We start from the raw sequence: 21,120 nt of genomic DNA, 5'->3' as shown, positions 1-21,120 counted from the left end.
ATGAGAAAGACGCATAAGACACAACTAAAGAGTGGAAGAAACACTTCACTACTCATTTTCAGATTTTTTGACCGTTTGTGGAATATCTGTTAAACCTAACTTGTATTGAATGTGTGTTCATTTTAATATCTCAAAGTAAGGGTGTGTAAAGTTTTGCTCTCAACCGTTTGGTAAAATGGATTTCTCCATTTACATTAAAAAAAACAACAAACAATTCTACTCCACAACAGAAGATGGCGGAAGAGCAACATGGAAACCACAGCGGTATCTTTTCTACACCTTATCTTCACCTAATCCCGCCTCCTGAGCTAGCACTGACTAGCCGATTAGAATAATAGGTCAATTAAAAAGTGATTTAATATATCTGGAATAAAATCTAAGCTATTTTATGTTTATAACCGTTTTATAATCGTTTTCTTCAATTTTTTTTGCTTTTTTATGGCCGCAAAGGTGGCGTGACCGACGTCTGAATTGTCCAACCAGCTACAGGTTTAAACGTATGATCCAATTACAGCTCAGAACGATTAACGGAAACTAACCAATCCTAGTTTAGGAGGCGGGGTTTGTCTTAATACGGGTGGGGGGAAAATAACGCGGAGAAAGTGCAACAACTTTCCGCTGGTCAGAGGTTAAGGGTTAAAAACAAAATGGCGGCGACCAAGCGTGTGCTTTATGTCGGTGAGTAATGTTTGTGTAATATTTTGGCCAGTTTTTATGTTTCATTATTCATTACTAGTTCAGTAGTTTTCTATGTTTAGTTGGGAAGAAATTATTTGCGTGGTTGATGTTAAAAGACAGACGAAAGGTATTTATAGTTATGATTTTGTTTATTCAGAAAGCAAATATTATTTTCAGTCTTTCAGAAGCAACTATTTTTTGCTTCTTTAAATATATATATATATATATATATATATATAATTATTTTGACTGCATTGTTCTTTGTGTGATGTGTAGTGATGATCAGGTTGTTTATATTTGTTTGGGTGTTTTTGTTATGATAATTTAAAAACTCCGAACAAAACTACACATCATTTCAGTTTTACTTTTGCACATGAGTTGAGTTGTTTCTCTTTTCTTTTTCTTTTTCTTTTTTTTTCTTTTCTTTTCTTTTCTTTTCTTTTAACATACTGAGTTTTAAAAGCTAGTTCTACAGATAGTTTTGTTTGGCTTGGTACCATCAAGCCTACATCTTCTGTACCTTTCCCGTCTTTGACCTGGGACGGTGCATGTAAGTGTACCTTTAATTAGTTTTTAGAGTGAACCTTAAGGTGCTTTTTTAAAAAAATTATTTATATTTAAGGTACTTATAAGCTACACCAGGTTTGTGTTTCTGGATGAAGATGAGGATTAAACGTACAAAAGATCTTGATTGTACCATGTCAGTGATGAGGAAAGATGCAGTTTAATATCTTTATTTCTGAGAGTGAAGCAGATGGTTTCCTATTTCCTGTATAAATGCAATTACATGTCTAATTTGGGATGTAGTCCTACTGGGAATGTAACTTCTGTGTGTAAAATATAAAAGAGGAGTGAAAAGCCTGTCTAATATCACACTGTGTGTTTTTTAGGTGGTTTAGCAGAAGAAGTGGATGAGAAAGTGTTACACGCAGCGTTCATTCCATTCGGCGACATCACGGATATTCAGATCCCTTTGGATTATGAAACCGGTAATAATAACAACAATAATACTAACACAGATATTCATCTAAGTCAGATATAAGTATTTGTGTAGGACCTATACTACCGGTCAAAAGTTTGTGGACACTCGACTGAAATGTTTCACATGATGTTAAAAAGCTTTTGATCCGAAGGTGTGTGATTTAAACGTGTGAAATCGGTGTCGTAGACAAAAATATAATCGTGCCAACATATTCATTTCTTTCACTAGAAAGCTAACATTTTATTTACAGAAAAATATCTTTATTTAAACTCGATGTTTGATTTTGTCCTCACAGAGAAGCATCGTGGTTTTGCCTTCATCGAGTTTGAGCTGGCTGAGGTGAGTATTTTTCTTTTGCCTAGTTTATTGCCATTAATATCTGAAATATTTTATTTTTATTATTATTATTATTCCTGTAGATTTCTAATCAGAGCTCTAATGAAAGCTTTGTTTTTTCTTTTATTTTTTTAACCATATTTTTAACAGGATGCTGCAGCGGCCATTGATAACATGGTAAGATTGAATGAAATGGTTTGTACACACGCTTGGTAAAGCTTTGTTTAATTTTTTTAGATCGTTGTATTTCTAACCAATAAACGATTGGGTTTTATGAGGATGTTTCCAGCGTGCCCCGCAGCCAGCATTTTTTACTTTTTGGTTTGTTTAATTATGTACAGTGAGAAAACAAACCAAAAGCATCAAATACAGTTTGATTTAGGAGGCGTACTCGCACTATGCCCGGTCGCCTTGTATCGTGCCCGAGCACGACTGTCCCCCCTCCCTGCTCCCCCGCTGTTAAAGGCGCTACATAAAATTAAGTTTATTATCCTGGTGGCTTATTTGGAGTCGTATATATGATGAATATATTTATCACTTATGCAGCGCAGCAGTTTTCACTAATGGTGCCACACGTATCAGAAGGTATTTACTGAGGCAGTCGCATCATTCACGTCATGTTTCGAGTTCTGTGCTCGGCCTGTCACGTTTTGCGATCACACGAGTCAAACGAACTGGGCTTTGGGGGTCAGACATGCTCGGGGACGGTACAGATCGTCTACTGTGAGTACACCCTTAGACTCAGCAAATTTATTAACAGGTGGAAAAGCACATTAATTACTACCACGCCTATACATCTGTCACGAGAACTGTACAGGTTTAGCGTATAGCCTCAGACCACAACAGCTGTATTACTTCCACTCATAGTGCTACTTGATGTTATTAAATAATTCCATTTCTATCACCGTGTTTCTCAGAACGAGTCGGAGCTGTTTGGTCGGACCATCAGAGTGAACATCGCCAAACCCATGAGGATTAAAGAGGGCTCGTCTCGACCTGGTCAGTGCAAGCACGCTTCATTGTTTTTCCCCCCTAAGTTAGGTCGATGCCACGTTGTTATTTTTTTCTTTCAATATTTTTCTATAATGCTTTCATTTTCTATAACGGCAGCTCTGACAGTAGCGCAGCTCCAAATTAATGTGCTCGTTCTAATAACGTATTGTTTCTATGGCAACAACACGCACAGTGACTTGTATGGCAGTCATGCCATGTAAAAGGATGATTAAAAAAAATCATTGATATGGTGAAGTTTTCTGTAAGGAGATGTTTGTCGCATCTATGGAAGGAGTGTCCAGTGTCAGCACTTAGTAACAGTCAAGGGTAAAGCTTTTTGAAGCTTTTAGATTTTAATTCATTTATACCCTCTGCCAAGCAAAACTAATATAAATGCAACATGGTGGCCACTAGGAGGTGAAATCAGACCGAATCTTGAGGTCGTGTGCAACTCGATCAACATTTAATAAACAAAACAACAGGCAGTAAAAGCCGCCGCCTTTTTTTAATTATTATTATTATTATTTTTTTTACATTTTTGAAAAATATATTTTCCCTTTAAACTCGAAGGGCTTAACTGCACAGACGTTATGCTTAAAATGATTGTAAGCATGTTTGCTTTGTATTTGTGCATCACTTTTTTTCCTTCTCACAGTCTGGTCTGATGATGATTGGCTGAAGAAGTTCTCAGGGAAGACGACAGAGGAGGCGGAGGAGGCGGAGCCAGCCGGAGAAGCGAGCAAAACCATGACCCAGGAGGTGAGAAAAAAAAGAAGCTGTGACTGGTTTATTCTCAGCAAAATGCACATATTATAATGATATATTGAGTCTAAAGAGGACTCGGAGGAAAGTCAGTCTCATCCTGCATTCAAACTAAGCTGTCTATTTACAACAGATGACACAACGTTATAGAGAAGGTGGTGTGTTAACTAACTAGTAGAATAGTTTGTAGGAAAATGATTATACAAATGATTAAGATTTATTATTGTTATATCCTGATGTTATTAGTGTGTGTGTTCAGGGAGAGCCACCGGCTAAGAAGGGCAGAGCGAACCCACAGGTCTACATGGACATCAAGATCGGTAATAAACCTGCAGGAAGACTGCGCATGTTACTCCGAGCTGACGTGGTGCCCATGACTGCAGGTACGAGTGTGATTTATCAAATATTCCAGCAGTTTTCCTGAACAGATAACCGAACCCTCACACGTCTGCTGTACCTTTACGTCACATTTAATGTTTTCCTTTTTTGAATATGAAGTTTAAGGTGTAGAAAATGTGACTCATGAGCCTTATTTATTTATTTATTTATTTATTTTATCTTGTACTATGAGTTATTTTAAAAAGAAAATCGAAGTTATTCTGCTTTGAAGAAAGTTAAAAATTCTAATTTAAAAGTTGAGGTTCCTGGCTTGACCACTTGGTGTCGCTGTCACACAAAATCAAATCCCGAGGACGATCAGCTCTCAGTCTCCTCCTTTTCTCCGCTGTTCTCTTGATTTCATGAACACCGCTGAAATGAGGAAAGTGTTTCATTTTCTAAGTAAACTAGAAGTTAGCTGAAGCTATCAAAATCTAAACAGCCCTCTGATCAATGTTTCCTACAAACTACACCACCACCAAGGGTAAAACACCTACTTTCTATTGACAGAGGTGGAGCGTTCCGAATGGACAGACAGCAGTGACATTTTTAATTTTAATTCAAGACAGGCTCACAGTAAGCTGCACCTTTAGCTCTTCAGTGTTGATTTATTTGTCGTGCTTCTTTGTGGTAGAGAACTTCCGTTGCCTGTGTACACACGAGAAAGGTTTCGGCTTCAAGGGCAGCAGCTTCCACAGGATCATCCCTCAGTTCATGTGTCAGGGAGGGGACTTCACCAACCACAATGGCACCGGCGGCAAATCCATCTACGGACACAAGTTCGACGACGAGAACTTTGTGCTCAAACACACCGGCCCAGGTGAGGATCTGCTTTACAACAAGCGCATGTATGGACTTGAAAATCTAAAAGTTCAGTCATGGATCTCGTATCAAAGCTGACGATTGTTCATAGATCTTTTGCTAAGGTTCTGTGTGAATGTTTTCTTGACCAAACCAAAGTAAATCTTCTCACCTGTCTCGTCAGCTGAATCAGTGCTTTCGCTGCGCATTCAGATTTAGCCCCGCCCACAAATCTCTATAAAAGCCGAAATGATAAAGATGAAAATGACAAAATGATGACCAGATGGTGAAAGAGCACCTCCTAAGCATGAAGTGTGCTATATCTTCCACTAATGCAGCTCAGCCACTGCAACACAACACGTCGGCCAATAGTTTAAAAACATCCGATGATCAGGGCCGATTATATCCTGTCAATCAAAAGAGGGCGGGAAAACACATCGATTTTGTGCTGTGCATAAAGATGATGTCTCTTGTGTGGAATGATGACAAAACTGCAGGGTTTTTTTTTTCAGTCAATATTAATACGAATTAATAACATTCCGTAAGTTAAGAAATCTTAATTCCGAAGATTAAAGTTAGTTCATGTGTTAAACGCAGTGCGCTGGATCGACTCATTTGCATCTTCTTTATTAAAACGAACGTTATGTGACGACGTGAACACGTACGATACTTCTCTGTTTGTGTTTGTGTGCGCGCAGGTCTGCTCTCAATGGCGAACTCTGGTTCGAACACAAACGGCTCGCAGTTCTTCATCACCTGTGACAAAACAGATTGGCTGGATGGCAAACACGTGGTGTTCGGAGAGCTTCTGGAGGGCATGGATGTGGTGCAGGCCATGGAGGTGTGTGTGTGTGTGTGTGTGTGTGTGAGAGAGAGAGATTCTCAGTATATTTATTTCTTTTACAAGTCATTAATTTCAGCTTAATGTTATTATTTAAGGAAAGTAAATGGAGATTTGGCCTCATATCTGGGAAAGTGTGTGTATGTGTGTGTGAGACTGCAGTGAAAGACTAAGGAAGCAAAACTCATACACTGAACATGTCTTGGCTAATGTATTTAGATTTAGGATAATTCTGGATTATTCCGTATTAAGTAAAAATTTTATTTATTTTAACAGCATTAGATTTCAAACTTGACGTTAATGGCTGCTTCTGTATTTTCTTTGTAGGCTCAGGGAAGTAAAGATGGCAAACCCAAACAGAAGGTGATTATATCTGATTGTGGAGAGTACGAATGAGCACCTGTACCTGCGGAGTGTGTGTGGAACATGCTTGTTGGAATGCCTGTGTGTGTGTGTGTGTGTGTGTGTGTGTGTGTGTGTGTGTGTGTGTGTGTGTATTTTATGGGAATAGTTCACATCACTCAACTCGGTCAAAGCCTTCTGGTTTAAACAGATGCTTTTTTTTGTATGATGGATTTGTAAATATCTAATAAATTTTTATAATGAAAATTGGCTCACATTTTTTTTTTTACCAGGATCTTCAGTCATTATTAGAAAATGATCACGTGTCTGATCGTTGATTTACTTTTACGCCTAGTGTGAGGACGTATATGAGCTTTCTGAGTGTGACCAATCTGGATTAAAATATTGCATGTTTCCCAAGAAGATACCTCACCATTGTTGTTATATATCATTTTTGTACACCGATCAGCCATAACATTAAAACCACTGATGGGTGAAGTGAATAATATTGATTATCTCATTACAGCGGGACTTGTCAAGGGGTGAGATATATCAGGTAGCAGTCAGTTCTCGAAGTTGACGTGTTGGAAGCAGGAAAAATGGGCAAGCGTAAGGATCTGAGCGAATTTCACAACGGCCAATTTGTGATTTTTGGCCTCGATGTTACTGAGCTAACTAAGTTCCGTTAGCCACTGACTGTCTGCACCTGTTAACCGGCATTAACATTTCACAGAACATGTGAAGAAACATGGCCCTAATCCAACCTCCTAATGCTAATTACTACAGCTTGCCTTGTCCAAAACACTTGCTAAATGTAGTTAACGTTAACCCACTCTCTGTAATACATCATGGTGAACAGCTGTAATGCTATGTTACGTCAAAAGGTAATGGGAATGTCTAACATTACCGTGAGGTGTATGTTAAAGTAATTCAGGTGAACGTCTAGGTTAGCATCACTCATTCCTATTGGTGACAGCATCCACCTATCAAACCCTAACTCGGAGCCTCATAAGATGCAGTCCATATTTCACAGCCAACACATACACGACACTCGTAGTGTAACGCCAACACCGAGGAAGCAGTACGATATTCACTTTTGAAGCCGTCACGATAGGTGAAAATTATCACTTGCTGAGTTACTGTTTTACACTGAATGCATTTGCGAGAGTTCCTTGCCTAAATATCACAAACTCGGCCAGATATTTTCAGCAGCATTAACGCTAAATAGTCATAAACGCTAACTTACTGGAGGCCATTTGGTTTCCTCACCTCAGGACTCAGCTGTCACAATGAAAAGCTCAAAACAACAAACATTCACTTTGAGGTGAGTTCAGAATTGGACGATGACGTCGGGAACGTGGTCCGCAACTATAGAAAATGTTTATGAAGCGTAATCAATATGTGTAACTAACATTTGGATATGTTAAAGAAGTGTAAACAATATGTAACCAACATTTAGAATTACTGCTTAAGCATAATCATATAATCAATATTGGTTAAAAAGCAGAATCTATATGTATAATCAATAATTAGAAGCATAATCTAAATCCATAGGACAACGTTTGATCAAATTAAACTCTGAGTGTGGTTTGAGTCAGATGAACTCTTTGTCTTACTGTACAATAATTGTTCTTGTGTCTCAGCTGGCACTTTTCTGCACAGCAATAAATTGGCATTAGATATTCGCTTTTGTAAGTAAATAACCTTGAGGCCAGATACCAATTAGGGAGTTAGGAGGAACGGAGGTAGATATCAACTGGGACAACAGATAGAGACAGACGGATGCTCATTGAGGCCTAAGAAGGGAGTATTGGTCAAAGTCAGGACTGAGTGAAACCTTTTTGTAATAAAGGAAACCTTGTCCTCGTGAAACCTTTTCAAGAAAAACAACTAATTGCGCATGCTCCACAAATTTAAGATAACACATAGACATGAATATTTAATTGTGGCAAAGAAGATTGGTCTGTTTTTAATGAGGAAAGGCAAAACCCCACCTGAGATGGATACGCTGTGGAGAAAGGTGTATATAAAGGACTGTGTGTGCCTGCATAATTTGGACTTTCTGCAGACTGTCATATTTTATTGGTTTTCAATAAATTTTATTTACTTTTTGACATCTACTAAACTCTCTGTCTCTGAAGTTTTTGACTTAGGCTAAAAAGGTTGATTTATCCACAACACAACGTGATTGGACAATAATTTAACACGTGTTGGTCACATTTATTGGATAATTTAACACAATGTGTTGAAATAATATCCAACACACTTTGTGTTATTACTAACACATCCTGTCTGAGAGTGTACCATGAAGCACTATAAAGCATGGAGGTGACTGAAGCTGTTCTTCCTACAGTGGTGTTGTGTTCAGTGATGGCATCAGGTACTCAGTGACAGAAGTAGATTTTTCAGCAGGATAATAAGCCAAAGCAAGTGAGCCACCTTTTGAACGAATACTTCCCAGAACCCTGACCTAAACCCTATAAAACTTCGATGCTCTAGTGTGCATGAACTGAAAGTTTTGTTGGTTGAAACTTTCACCACAACTCTTACAGAAACTGGCCGATTCTATACTAAAATACTGTAACTGTGATTTAATGACTTGTTCGTTAAAGCCATTCATTCATTATGCCACTATTGAACATCCAAATATTTTTCTGCCTAATTATAACCATTATGTCTATAATTTTTTATGTTTTTAAAAATGGCAATCTTTTTTTTGGGAAATGATTTGCTTGAGAAGTGCGTGATGAGGTGTGCCGGTGAGTGCTATCTGCACATGAATGATGGCTCAGCCGCAATAGTACCTCAGCACAAGGGTGTTTATTTACAGTGTCCGTGATGTACAAGTGCACAAAAAAACTTCAAAAAAAAAAAAAAGAATGAATATTTACAATATATACACACAGTACATGGATAATTTTTCTCTCTGCTTGAAGGATCACAAAACCAACCACAAATAGCTTTACACTTACACGTTACTCGGCTTATAAAGCTGAGGCTCCACCCACTTGGAACGTACTATTAAAAAGCTAGGTATCAGGTAAGTATTAGTAAATTTAACATCTACAAAAAGGTAAGTATGCATCACATACAAGTGTGTGTGTGTGTGTGTATATAGGGTTAGAACCCAGTACCCCCCCCATACACTCGTACACACACTCCGACATTCTAGATGTGAGGACGGGAATACAACCTGGTTGGAACCCCAGTCCATCACAGGCAGGGGCAGACTTTAGATGGTGGAGGCCCCCTGTACACATGCATGATGACATGGATCTACAACTACACATTCAATACAAATAGGAGTTAAACTAGTGGGTGTTGTACACTGCTTGCATTGTGCAACTAGTTTTTGAGGTGTGATTGTGATTTATTTGTTGTGACTCTTTGTGGTAGAGAACTTCTGTTGTCTGTACACACAAGAAATGCGGTGGCACCAACTACTATGTGTGAGTGTGCACATGTGTTTTGAGAGTTAAAAGTGCAGGACTAGCATCACTCAAACTCTTCTTGTTTTGTATAAAGAATTCGAAAATATCTAATAAACTTTGAACACTGGCTTATATTTTTGGAAAATGATGTGAATATGGTTGACTTTCAAAGCTAGTGTGAGGACGTTTGTTACGGATCATGACTATAAACAGGAGGCAAGTGCAGGATCAAAGTCTTTATTTACCCCAAAGCCAATATACAAGAAACTGGAAACGAGGTCAAAGCATAAACTAGAACTGAGGCATGAAACTTAGGACAGGACCTGGGAACACTATCGCGTGGCACCATTACACATTGAACTCCATTAAACCTTTACTCATCTATTGTTTAACTAGGACTATGGCATGAAACAAGAAACTAGAACTAGACATGGAAACACTACCACTTAGCACAATTCCACATTTACTCATCTATCATTTAACTTGAACTAAGGCATGAAACATGAAACCAGAGCAGGCCATGGAAACATTACCGCTTGACACCATTACACCTATCAAGCTATAATACTGCGTGCCGTACGCAGCAACACGAGGGGTTTAAATAACAAATGTGATTACCTTGACTGCTGACAGCTGGTAACAATCATTACACTCCCTCGAAAATCAACCAATGACTAAACAAGGTGGAAACGAAACAGAAACAAACGCACATGTCCTTTGTAAACAAAGTCTCCATAGTCCTGGTGTAAAGCGCGAGCATGTACTCGCTCTGGTTCGTGCACGTGCGCTGTCCGTGCACGTCGCTGCCGCAGCGCCATCTGCCGGCGAGATCGTGACAACATTAATGCCTTTCTTTAACAGCAGTTATTTGTCTGTTCTTAAATGTTGGTTCAGTACTATGAACCTGACCAATCAGGAGTAAAAGGTTATTGTTTTCAGGAAGATACGCCATCAGAGTTCTAATTAATTTATTATGCAATACGAGACCTAAACACTATAATACTCAAAATATATTTTTTCTCAAATTCAGACATAAAACCAACCTTAAGCTCAATTAAGTATAAAAGATTAAATTCAGGCCAGTAACCTTACCTTAAAACTCGAGACCAATAAAACTACAAACATTTGTAAGGCATTGTATAAATAGAAAGGGATCTCCTACATACAGATTATCAAAACCGAACCAAATCCTAATTTGTATAATTACTCTTCAAGGATAACTTGGTAAACGTCTCAAATCCTTTCCTTTTGAAGCTCCAAACTCATTTGATTTAAGAAATTTTGTTTATGGAAAGTAGGCATACAAAGGCACAGCAGTTCAAAAGAAAACAAATAGCAGGTCAGTGTATCACATACTGCAGGAAGTCTCTGAAGGACACTTGGAGGGGAAATGTTTGAATGTTTTTGACATAAATGGCGTTTCTTTGGACAATTTCATATTATATATATAAAATATAAGATACTCCTGGAAGCCAAAAAAGTACTGGAAACAATAACACAGATCTCAAAAAACAGAAATCCAAAGCCAAAAGGGCAAGCCAGGAGTCACTCTCAAATCATGTCATACTGTCAGTAGAGAATGTTGTCTAAGAAAAATTCTGAACTGTGTTTTCTGTCTGCTAAGTGAACTTAATTGTGTTTTTAATATTTATAAAATATTATAAACTGCAAATCTAAGCTATAAGAAAAGACATTTATTGCATTTAGGAAATCGTTTACAGGTTAAGTCTATCTAGGTTAAAATATGTGCAATGATTTTGCTCTTTTTTTGTTTCTGAGAAACTTCCTTTTAACATTTTTATTCTGTAACATGTTTATGTTTTTCTTTTTTGTAAGGAGTAACATTTCTCGAATATTCAAGTTTCATTTATTTTAATCTCATAAACAAAAACTGGTAGTGACAGCTACATTTATATCTCTAATAGTACACAATGACAGCTCAGGCTTATGACAGACAGTATCACACAGGCCTGGTCAGTGTGAGAGGTGAAGAAGAAAACTCAGTTAAACTAGGACTAATCTCTGGTGTGACTTGGTTTAGTATATTTAAAGAAAGCACTCCTGGGCTTTCTTGGTTATGGAGCTGGTGTTGAGGGACCTGGTGAGGTCCTATGCCAGATGAACACCAAGGAATTTGGTGCTCTTATCCCCACAGAGGAGTTGTCGTTGTTCAGCGGAGAGTGGTCGCACCGTGCTCTCGTGAAATCAACAAACATATCTCTTGTTTGTCCATGTTCAGAGACAGGTTGTTGGCTCTGTACCGGTTCATTAGCCACTGCACCTCCTCTTTGTGTGCTGACTCATTGTTCTTGCTGACGAGACCCACCACAGTCGTGTCATTGGCGAACTTGATGATGTGATTCAAACTTTGCATTGCAGCACAGTCCGCAGAGTGAACAGCAGTGGACTGAGCACACGGCCCTGGGTGGCCCCAGTGCTCAGTGTGGTAGTGCTGGAGATGCTGTTCATGATCCGGACTGATTGAGGTCTCCCAGTCAGGAAGTCCAGGATCCAGTTGCAGAGGGAGGTATACAAGCCCAGCAGGTTCAGCTTTCCAATCAGGTGCTGAGTAATGATTGTGTTGAATACTAAACTGAAGTCTATGGATAGCATTCGAACGTATGTATCATTTTTGTCCAGGTGGGTGAGGGCCAGATGTAGGGTGGTGGCAATGTCATTGTCTATTGAGAGGTTGGGACGATATGTGAATTGCAGGGTGTACAGTGTGGGGGCAGCAGGGTTTTGAAATGCCTCATTATGAGCCTCTTGAAGCACTTCATGATGATCATTGTGAGTGCAAGATGACCTGAATGTCCTTCCACATCCGCCACGTATAACCACTGTCCATGAAGTGGCTGTGGATTTTCTGGGCCTGTGCGTGCTTTGCCTCTCTGATGGCCTGGGACAGTTTGGCTCTCACTGTTCTTAGGGCTGCCTTGTCACCTGCCCTGAATGTGGAGTCTCTGGTCCTCGGCAGTACACGCACCACTGCAGTCATCCATGGCTTCTGGTTGGAGCATGTGGTGATGGTCTTGGAGACAGTGACATCATCAATGCAGTTGCTGATGTAGCTGGTCACTGATGCTGTGTATTCCTCCAAGTTGGTGGAGTCACTATCGGTTGCAGCCTCCCTGATCATGTGCCAGTCAGTGTGCTCAAAACAGTTCTGAAGAGCAGAGATGGCTCCTGCTGGCCAGGTGTCACCTGCTTCAAATCCGGTTTGGAGTGTCTGACGAGCAGTCTGTATGCTGGGATTAGCATAACAAAGATGTGGTCTGAGTAGCTGATGTGGGGGCAGGGCTCCGCCTGGTACGCGTTGGGGATGTTTGTGTAAGCAAGATCCAGTGTGTTCGCCCCTCTCGTTGCAAAGTTCACATGTTGATGGAATTTAAGGAGCACTGACTTGAGATTCGCATGGTTGAAATCTCCGGTGACGATAAACAGTCCATCAGGATGTGCATTCTGCAGTTCACTAATAGCCCCATATAGAGCTGCAACAACTAATCGATAAAATCAATAATAATCGATTATGAAAATCGTTGTCAACGAATCTCATTATCGATTAGTTGGTCTGTGCGCGGCACCAGGGAGATTTACTCATTACGTTACTTCTGTATTGAAAACACGCCTCAGAGAGTAAATACTCTGGGGTATTTTATAAATACAGTGGGGCATTTTATATTAAACACCGCGGAGAAGATTTAAAACTTTATAAAGCGGAGTTTGTGTAGCACCAGCAAGACAGTGATGCTGTCGCAAGTTGCTTAAAAGGTTTAGTTTAATTTAAGTTTGTTGACATTATACACTGTAGCAGTGTAACTTATGTTGTTTATTATAACGGAAGTGATGTATTAGTAACGAGTAAGATCTGTAATGTCTAATTAAAACATTATGATCAAAAGTAAACACAAGTAAAATAATATGTCTAAAGGCAGTGAGTAATAGAAACCACAAGGTTCAGTGAAAGAGTTTTTATTATTAATTTAGGACTGTAGTTTAATTCAGTGCTTTTTGTGCATCCATAAAACGTAACGCATATAAACTATTATATTATATATTTTACATATATAATGTGTGTGTATGTATATATATATATATATATATATATATATATATATATATATATATATATATATATATATATATATATATAAAAGTATTTATGCATTTTTTATGCACTGAATTAAACTACAGTCCTAAATTAATAATATATATTCTGATGTGTGTCTGTGTGTAGTGGGTTTTTTTCAGTCTTATATAATTAGACAAACAGTTGTGTAAAGTTTTAGTCTGAAGTTTATATTTGTGACACTCAGTTTGTGGATTTAATTTTAAATAAACGAAAAAAAAAAGTATTGAAACTTGCCCCGCCCCATCCGATTAATCGAGAAAATAATCGGCCAACTAATGGATTATGAAAATAATCATTAGTTGCAGCCCAAGCCACATACAGTTCACAGAGCGTCTCCTTAGCATTAGCGCTAGTGGAATGTATACTCCAATTACAAGGACAGTGGTGAATTCCTGTGGTAAATAAAATGGACCTCATTTAATGGTAACAAACTCCACTAGCGATGAGCAGTAACTAGAAACTAGCACCGAGTTCTTGCACCATTCCATGTTGATGTGAACACAAGCCACCACTGCAAGCCTTAGTGCACACTGCTGCATTTCATTCCGCACTAAACAAGGCGAGCCCGTCTAGCTGAATGGCGGCATCCGGAACTCTCCATGAAAACAAAGATGCGGCAGTCTCTAAACTCACGCCGAGTTGTCTGCTTGACTCGGATGTAGTCCAAATTATTGTTCAAGGAGCAGATATTGGAGAGCAAGATAGATGGGAGAGCTAGCCGGCTAGGGTTTGTTTTTAGCCTAGCATGGACCCCTGCCCTTTTGCAATGCTTCTGCTTCCTCGCACACCACTTATAACATCCCCTCCTCCGGCCACCGGCATCAGGCGAAGCTGAGGACTGGAGGCCTGGTCCCTGGAACAAGCTGAGATTGCGTAGCTTCTCCAGCAGATCATTATACCGGTTGATTGTTGCATGATTTCTGTACTTTAGCAGTGTCTGGCGATGATAGACATGAACACTGGTTACGCCAATGTCCATGAGCTGTAAAAAATTGGGCTAAGTAACAAAAATAGCACCATTTTGTATCTGGAGAGGTCACTGCATGCTACTGCCACGGCGCCATTTTGAATATTCTAAAACGATAATGTGGCCCTGGTTTCTGTGACCCTGCTTTTTTTTTTTTTTTCTCACCACTGGAGAGCACCTGGCCTGTCATGCTATCATGGAAAAACCTGATGATGTGGATGAACTTGTGGGGGCAGCCGTATCTCACAGTCTCTGTTGACTGTGTCACAGGCCTGGATCAGGTCAATGAAAACAGAATCGAAGTTTAATTTCTGTTCCAGACACTTTTCTTGGATTGGTTCATTGTAAAGATCATATCCACAGTACTGTGACGAGGGTGAAATCGACACTGGGCCTCTGGCATATTAATTTCTGCTATGTGGATGAGTCTGTTTAAAATAATGCTTAATCTTGCCTGCAATGGAGAGCAGGGAGATACCCATGTAATTCTCACAGTCCACTTTGCTGCCTTTGTTTTTGTACAGCCCTACAATCAGGGTAAGTCAGCAGGCATCTTTTCCTGTTCCCAGATGCACTGAATTATGTCATGGAAAATGCCAAATGCTCTTTGCCTAGTGGCTTTATATATTCCTGCTGGGATTCTGTCCTTGCCAGGTGCTCTGTCCGAGTTCAACTGTTTTTTTTTCTTTCTTTTTTTTTTCTTTTTTCTTTGGGTGTAGGTCCTGCCCTTGATGGTGTATAAATGGCCTTTATTGCACTGAAGAAAAGCACTCACTCCTGATCACCATAGGATTACCGTGGATGGTACCACATGGACACCCTACAGATGGCTGTGGATGTTCTTCCTTGGATAGACTAAAGACTGCAGTTTTTAAGAACAGTTTACACTCAAACCTCAATAACTGAACAGTTGATAACTTTGATATGGCAGTTGAGTTTGATACAATAGACTTAAAGTTAAAACTCTGCTCATACTCAGGTTCCCTTTAACACACCTAGCACTGCTTAACTTTCTACTATACAGTTATAGAAAAAAATATTTCTGATGTCACCCAGTAGTTCTAAATTATTAATTATTTAATCTAATTCCATTGTTCACACAGTTATAGGTGCATATGTGTCTTGGTGATTCGGGGTTCCTCGCATTTCTGTTTCAGTTCCCGTTTCCATTCAGGTAGGTTGAGTCTTCGCTCACAGTGTAATGAGGTGAACATCTCAAGGCTGATATGTTTATATATATAGTTTTAGAGCGGAGCAGGTGTCATGTGCATTGTGGCGAGTTGGTGGCAGAGATCGCGTCCAGTGATTGCAACATTACCCGGTGGCTGAATGATGGCTGGTATATTGTGCCACGGTACCTGAGTAATCATACAACTTTGTGACTGATTTTTGTTCAACCCAATGGTAAGTACGCCTTTCCCTTTTTCACATTGGGATTTGGTAGATTTAGTCTGACACTCCGGTCTCTGTGTTAAGGTAAGCATGGGGAGGTGAGCATCTAAATCTTCTCTATGACAAATCCCTAGCCGAAGACGCTGACGCCACTGCTAATTTTTCTTCCCTAGTTGACTGACTGTTTTTTCTTCCCTGTTTTGCTTGACCATTTTACTTGGCTGCTTTGCTTGACTGCTTTGCTTAAGGGCATTTTGCTGGACTGGTTTGCTTACGGGCTTTGCTTTGGCTATGTTGATTAGAGGCACACTTGGGCTGTCTGTTTATGTGCCTTGCCTCCCCTGTGTTGCATATCTGCTTTACTTTGTTGCTTGTGCACTGTTTAACTGCCTCTATTGCATGTGGTGGTGTCAGTGGGCCTGAGTATTATAGCCATCACACCACAGTGTCTGTAATAGTCTTGTTTTTCTGTCTTTGCTTATTGTTTAGTGTTTTTGTGGCATTTTGGGTTAATTGGTGTTTTCTTTTTCTCCAGGAGCCAGTGAGACTTGGTGTAGGACAGGGGAGGCTGGCTGCCTTCATTTGGTGCTGTGTATTTCACAGCGTGCTCAGTGTGCCAACACAACAACGTTCTTATGGTGTAGGTAGTGTCTAATGATTTGATGTGGATTAAGGTGGGTTTGGTTGAGCTCCCGAGCTGCAGCTGGCCTGGCTTGTTCCCGCCAAGCCTAGGCCTGGAGAAGTGCGAGTTTTAAAATTCTTATTGTGCTTCATGGGAGGGCAATTTTATATTTATATGATAAGTTTTAATGAGGCTTAAGTGTTATAATATAATGTAATATAATGTAGCTTTTGTAATTAGTGGTGCAGTTGAGAGCAGACAATGACCGGTTGTGTCGTGAACAGATGCCAGGTGAGTTACCTGGTCAAGGCAGAGCTGCTCTTGTTGCCACCACGGCAGTGCCTGACCCTCCCCAATCAGTTGATGCTGATCCTGTGATGCCAGAACGGTTTGTTTTTGTGCCCAGGAACAGACGATGTCCAAAATTTAGTGGCAAATCCAGCACGGCATTGTCGAGTGGGTGGATGAGGCTTAGGTCATGCATGCAGGCTCGTTATTTGTCCAAAGTTGACAAAGCGTTCTTTTTCTTTGACCATTTGGAGGGGGAAGCTTGGGAGGAGATTAGACACCGTCCCAGTGAGGAACAGGGAGATCCCGATAAGATTATTGTGATTCTACGTGAGTTCTATGGTTGCTCTCAATCATATGTATCACTCCAAGAAGCCTTTTTCTTCAGGAAGCAGCAGGATGGGGAATCTTTTCCCTGGCCTTGATGATTCTCCTGGAGAGGGATAAACAGCAATCACCCAATACTATCCCTAATGCTGAAATTGTGTTGCATGATCAGTTTGTTGAATATGTAGCCGAAAGCACCCTCCACTGGTAGCTGAAGCAATGCCACATCTAAAGGTTTAAGGTGGCTACAGGCAGGGGAGTGCAGCAGCAAGGACGTAGTCGACCTAGTGGTGCTGGACCAGTTCATTGCCGGACTACTGCAGGGGACAGTGGAATGGAACCATGGCATTGAACCCATTCTGCCATCCCCTTTACTAGACAAGGCAGTCCAGCTGGCAGAGGACCAATTGGCAATGTATCCTGGGACAGATGAGCCCCCCTTTTCACCCTCCCCTTCTCTCTATCACTCTTGCACTTCCCCCTTTTCCCTCTGCCCTCCCACTGTCCCTGCCCCATGGAAACAGGGGCCAATCTCCACTAAGTGGAGCCCAGGCATTTCCAGGACAAATGCCACGTGATGGAGATGGTGACATTGGTCCAGCTCTCTGACGCACCACAGGCTGTTCTTGACTGAGCTGGGATGTTCTCTACACCAGTGAGTGTTAAAGAGGGTACATACCACACATTGGTGGCTTCAGGTTATAACGAAACCTCAATTTACCAATGCCTGGTTCAAGGTGAAGCATTTGGCACAGCAGAACAGGTGAAGGTGAGATGTGTGCGTAGAGATATGAATGAATATCCCTAGTGGCCATCATGGTCCAATTCTGGGGACAAAAACATAAAATAGAGAAGACGCTTCAAAATCACGCAGTCATCATGGAAAAACATGCAAGCTATGTATACACAGGGCAGAGACAGGAATTGAACCCTCAACGTGCATGGCAAATGGACTAACCAATAAGCCACCATGCCACCCTTATAACAAACGATTACTTGGCTAATTGGATATTTGACTGTGTTTATTCATTATTTTAATAAATATTTTCCAGTCAATCATTTACCATGGTTTCTGGTTTACTGTGCATAACTACAACCCCAATTCCAGACAAGTTGGGACAGTATGGAAAATGCAAAAAAACAAACACACAAAAAGAGTCATTTGAACATTTATTTCACCCTGTATTATATTGAAAACACAAGAAAGAAAGACAGAGAGGCATTAAATGGAGATTTTTGAGATTTTCTGAGCTAGCATTGATAAAACCGAGCTTAAACTAAAAAGGGCTCTTCTTGGGTATAACTAAAAGTTAGAATGTGTAAGAGTTTCCTGGTTTTGCTAGATAATTTTAAAAAAGCATTTTGCATCAGTCATGAAGTCAGAAAGACAACAAATAGCAGCTCAGTTCATCACATACCACAGAAAGCAACAACCTCAAACTACTACACAGACAGCAACTACATCAGACCAGTGAGTCCTGATGACAATGTGTCAGAGGTACAAACTTCAGTTTTCCTGTCAGCCCCCAAATTCTTTGGGGCTCAGGGCATCACCAATTTCCTGTGCATTATTTAGAGGCCTACCACTCCATCACTGGGTGCTTTCTCAAGGTTCTAAAGGGTTAGAAGCTTATCAGAGGAGGTAATTAAGTGAATACATTCATCATAGCTATTTGATAGCAGTTCATAATATAAGAGAACACATGATATAAGAGAATCTCCTTCACCACCTGTCAGTCCATCCACTCTGATTTGATTATGTAAATTTTGTGGAAAGTGCGCAAACAAAGACGTCATCAAACATGAAAATGACAAACAGCAGATCAATTGGTCAGATGTTGCAGAAAGTCTTTGAAGAACAGTGAGATGTAAAAAGCTGCAACACTGAGTGTTTACCTCCGTAACATTTCAGGTATGTATCAGAACTCTTCTGCAATACTTCAGTGATTTCCAACAACTTGTAAATGTAAATATTTTGTATAGCTTGATGTGTGGGATAATGTCTTATGTTAGGCATATCAGTATTCTTTAGAGCCTGGACATACTGACATTTTTACCCTGGAAGGGTGAATGCGATTTTAGAAACACCAACTATAGCACAAAATTTAGTACCAGAAGCACTAAGTAAATGATGTTAGATAGTTTAATGTCATGTAATATGTCTTGGAACTTTTTTATGTCATTTACCACTTATACCAGCTCTGTCCCGGTACTGATGAGCCTAAATCCTGACTAAAAGATTTCAGAAATGTTATTCCTGTGCAAGCGTGAGCCTAAATGTTGAACTACAACTTTTTTTTATAAGATCCTGGAAACAAAGGGGAGGTTTGATAATGGACTATAAACAAAGTCAGGTTTTTCAATCAGTGGTTTAATAACTGGTAGTTTAAAGGATTAAGGTACATCAGGGATGAGTGGATTATATTTAATAAAGAATTGATTGCTTCTGGTACTATCTGTTTGAGGAGGAAATGTGTAGGTAAGGCATCTAGTACAACAGTTGATTTGAAATTAGTTCAAACTGTTGGGCAGAAGTATAGGATTCTAATCTTTCTACTGACGTGACTACATTGTTTTCTACATAGATAGTTATCAAATTGTCCAACTTTAATACTCAAAATATTCACAATATTGTCATAGAAAAGAATTCATAAAATCATTGCCACTCCAGACCGTTTACTCTCTTTCCATGCAATTTTGAGTACTACTGATTTAGTTTGATGCCATTTACGTTCTAACTTTTTTGAGTGGTCTGTTTTAAGGTGCTTATGATCGTAATATCATAGCATTCTTTTTTTCTCTCTAATTATTACTCTTTTAAGTGGGGTTGCATCATCCAGAAAGTAGCGGAATACTGAAGCATTCAGTCGGAACCCACAGAACTCAGATTGAGTTCTGTGGGTTCAGAGAGTGAACAAATCAATGTCTTCAACTCTGAGAGATTTTCAATAAAACTGTGTACAGTAGCTATTGATTGTACACTTGATGTGGTAGCATGGCATGATGCATATATTATGACACATTTGAAATGAAATGAAGTAATTATCTGAGTCAGTATTAAATCAATGATCGTATTATGATTTGATGAGTATAGAATGGATGCAAATTCTGTTCTCCTGGAATATATCTAAGGATCATTCCATCTGAAGTGGTCCCATGCAGCTTGCTTGACCATTAAAATTTTCCTAATGTTTTTTTTTTTTTTTTTTTTTTTTGAGGGATTACCACTATTTAGTGGCATTGCAAATCCACCAGGTTTTATTTAGTTATTTTATTTTACTTATAAAATAGTTTAACTATGACAGCCATCTTCATGTCATGGCACACAACAAATTTTGGTTATACAGCTGTTTACGGGCACCTCAATATCATGGCTCAGGATGGTCCTAACTCCTTGGTACAAAAACTGATCTCTAGAGCACATTACAAGGTACATATAATGTACGTTGCACATTCTTGTTCCTTTGAAAGAACTTAAGTCAAAATGTAATTGTCAAACATGGCTCACAATTCCACTTTTAGAGTCAGTTTATGATGGGAAGGGTTTGAATCTTAATTTTTATGTTTTTTTAGGGAGTACCTTGGTAAGCATAGTGTGCATGCAGAAAATTTCAGGTTTGAGACTTTTGTTTTTTTTTTGTGGAGGTGAGAGTGCAATGTTTAAAAAATTCCTTTCCCTTTCAGGTTCAAGATCTCTGGTGGGGAACCAGATATGAAAGTGAAATTTTCACAGAAATAAGTCCTGCAGATTTGAAGAACCCTGTGACAGATCATGCCAATATAGACCTCATTAACAAGCATAAACTATTGTATGTCAATCATAAACATAATTACTGTAAAATACTGTT

At 39.5% G+C, this 21,120-nt stretch overlaps 1 protein-coding gene across 1 annotated transcript; it reads left to right on the top strand.

Moving 5' to 3' along the window:
• Window positions 1-641: 641 nt before the first annotated feature.
• Window positions 642-8,247, top strand: LOC128612986 (peptidyl-prolyl cis-trans isomerase E). The gene is made up of 10 exons (XM_053633489.1): window positions 642-678; window positions 1,569-1,667; window positions 1,956-1,999; window positions 2,147-2,173; window positions 2,914-2,995; window positions 3,645-3,748; window positions 4,011-4,134; window positions 4,764-4,949; window positions 5,629-5,771; window positions 6,099-8,247. The coding sequence occupies exons 1-10, from the start codon at window positions 648-650 to the stop codon at window positions 6,165-6,167; spliced, it is 909 nt and encodes a 302-aa protein (XP_053489464.1). The 5' UTR covers window positions 642-647; the 3' UTR covers window positions 6,168-8,247.
• The last annotated feature ends 12,873 nt before the right edge of the window (window positions 8,248-21,120 follow it).

The sequence above is a fragment of the Ictalurus furcatus genome, chromosome 9 (genome assembly GCF_023375685.1).
Source record: "Ictalurus furcatus strain D&B chromosome 9, Billie_1.0, whole genome shotgun sequence".
NCBI lineage: Eukaryota > Metazoa > Chordata > Actinopteri > Siluriformes > Ictaluridae > Ictalurus > Ictalurus furcatus.
Note: the sequence above shows the minus strand (reverse complement) of the source record. Positions and strands in the feature narration are given on the sequence as shown.

What these genes read in the sequence shown, in the direction of transcription:
- LOC128612986 (XM_053633489.1), top strand. Translation starts at nt 648, where the DNA reads ATGGCGGCGACCAAGCGTGTGCTTTATGTCG. An exon ending in GCAAAACCATGACCCAGGAG is followed by an intron (nt 3,749 to 4,010) that starts GTGAGAAAAAAA and finishes GTGTGTGTTCAG; the next exon opens with GGAGAGCCACCGGCTAAGAA. An exon ending in GCTCAAACACACCGGCCCAG is followed by an intron (nt 4,950 to 5,628) that starts GTGAGGATCTGC and finishes GTGTGCGCGCAG; the next exon opens with GTCTGCTCTCAATGGCGAAC.